Genomic DNA, 2500 nt, shown 5'->3' with positions numbered 1-2500 from the left:
AAAGATCCTATTTCCTTTCTGTCTGAAACCTTGGCATAGATCTAAGCCAAGGATCTTTCATATAGATCGAATGAAAAAAAAGGATAAAAAATCTGATTTTTGTTTTTTAACAGTTTGGGGAATGGAGACTGAACTTCCTTTTGGGTTTCCCGGAAAAAGGAATTCTTTTTTTGAACCAATTATTAAGGAATTAAAAAAAAAAAAAGGAAAAGTAAAAAAAAAATACGATCTAGTTCTAATAATTTTAAAAAAAAGAACAAAATCCTTTCTAAATCTCTTAAAAAAAAAAAAAAAATGGCTTATAAAAGTTATTCTATTTTTAAAAAAAATAAAAAAAGAACTCTCAAAACTAAATCCAATTCTATTATTTCGATTAAAAAAAGTCTCTAAATTAAGTGACACTAAAAAAGAAAAAGATTTAAAAAAAAACCACAATTCTAAAATTAATGAATCATTTAGTCAAATTGAATCTACAAATTGGACAAATTATTTACTGAGAGAAAAAAAAAAGAAAGATATAATTGCTAGAACAAGCATAATCAGAAATAAAATAGAAAGACTAAAACAAGAGAAAAAAAAAAGAATTCCGGAAATAAACATTAGCCATAATAAAACAAGTTTGAATGTTAAAAGATTCAAATTACAAAAAAAAAGATTAAAAAGAAGAAATACTCGAGTCGTTCGTAAATTCTATTATTTAAAAAAAAAAATTACTAAAAAAATCTACATGGATTTCTTTTTATCTATCATTACTATTCGTAGAATAAATATCGAACTTTTTAGTGAAAAAAAAAAAATGGAAAAATACATTTTCAATAATCAAAGTAATGAAACAAGATTTGAGAAATCAAATAAAATTCAATTTATTTCCAGTAGAAAAAAGTCGCTTCAGAATATTCTTAATAAGAATTCAGATAATTTTGATGATTTAGCCTCCTTGTCGCAAGCATATGTCTTTTACAAATTATCACAAACCCCCGCTCTTAACTTGTACTTCTATAAGTTAAGACCTATTCTTGAATATCATGGAACTTTTTCGTTTCTTAAAACTTCACTAAAGAATTATTTTGAACCACAAAAACTATTTTATTCTAAATTAAAACAAAAGAAACCTATAAATTCTGAAATAAATCAATGGCGAAGCTGGTTACGAAGTCATTATCAATACAATTTTTCTCCGATTACCTGGTCTAGATTAATAGCACAAAACTGCCGAAATAGAATCAATAAACGTGATCCAATTGAACAACAAAATTTAAACAAACAGGATTTTTATGAAAAAAATCATTTAATTTATTACAAAAAAAAAAATTATTACAAAGTTTATTCATTACCAAATGAAAAAGAAAATTTTCTTAAATATAAAAGATATAATCTTTTATGCTATAGATTTATTAATTATGAACAAAAAAGGGAGCCGTCTATTTATGGCTCAACATTTCAAAAAACAAAGAGTTCTAATAATTACAACACAAATAAAAACAATATTTTTGAAATATTTAAATTAGGGGATAGCCCTATTAAGAATTTTTTAATAAAAAATGATATTAGGAATATGGAAAAAAACCCGGATAGAAAATATTTTGATTGTAAAATTTACAATTTTTGTCTTAGAAAGACAATCAATATTTTAACTTGGATCAAGATTGATATCAAAAGTAATCAAAATACTCAAACCGGGCCTAAAAATAATCAAATAATTAAAAAATTTGATAAAAAAAACTGTTTTTTTCTTATGATTGATCCAAAAATAAATTCACCAAATAAAAAAAAAAAAATTTATGATTGGATGGGAATGAATAAAAAAATACTAAGAGATTCCATATTGGATTTCAAACTTTGGTTTTTCCCAGAATTTATACTACTTTATAATACATATAAAATGAAACCATGGGGTATACCAAGAAAATTGCTGTTTTTCAATTTAAATCTAAATGAAAGATATAATAAAAATAAAAACACTAATAGAAAGCAAAAAAAGGCTATATTGTCGAATAAAAAAATTGATTTTGAATTAACAAATCAAAAAAAGAAAGAAAAAAAATCTGCAGACCGAAGAGATCTTAGATCAAATAAAAACAATAAAGGAAACCTTAAAGATATTGAAGAAAATAATTTGGAATCCAATATAAAAGAATATAAGAATAAAAAAAAATACAAAAACAATACAGAAGCAGAAATAGATTTGTTCCTGAAAAGGTATTTACTTTTTCAATTAAGGTGGAATTTTAGTTTGAACCAAAGAACGATTGAAAATATCAAGGTATATTGTCTCTTGCTTAGACTAGGAAATCCAAGACAAATAACTCTATCCTCTATTCAAAGGAAAGAACTGAATCTGGATACAATGCTGATTGAGAAGAATTTAACTCTTAGAAAATTAATCAAAAAAGAGCTATTTATTATTGAACCCCTTCGACTATCTGTAAAAAATAATGGTCAGGTTATTATGTATCAAACCATAGCTATTTTATTCGTTCAAAAAAGGAGGTATCAAGGA

The 2500-nt window shown here is 24.0% G+C and overlaps 1 protein-coding gene across 1 annotated transcript in view; it reads left to right on the top strand. All coding sequences in view use genetic code 11, as the record gives it.

Annotated features, from left to right (window-relative positions):
* The window catches only part of ycf1, a 5583-nt gene that overhangs the window by 2651 nt on the left and 432 nt on the right, over positions 1–2500 (top strand). The window contains exon 1 of the mRNA in view: positions 1–2500. This exon is cut by the window's left edge and continues 2651 nt beyond it; it is cut by the window's right edge and continues 432 nt beyond it. Coding sequence (YP_009692411.1) covers positions 1–2500 — 2500 coding nt within the window.

Source organism: Impatiens glandulifera, chloroplast (assembly GCF_907164915.1).
Source record: "Impatiens glandulifera isolate HB10 chloroplast, complete genome".
NCBI classification, from domain to species: domain Eukaryota; kingdom Viridiplantae; phylum Streptophyta; class Magnoliopsida; order Ericales; family Balsaminaceae; genus Impatiens; species Impatiens glandulifera.
This window is presented reverse-complemented; position numbering and strand designations above follow the sequence as displayed.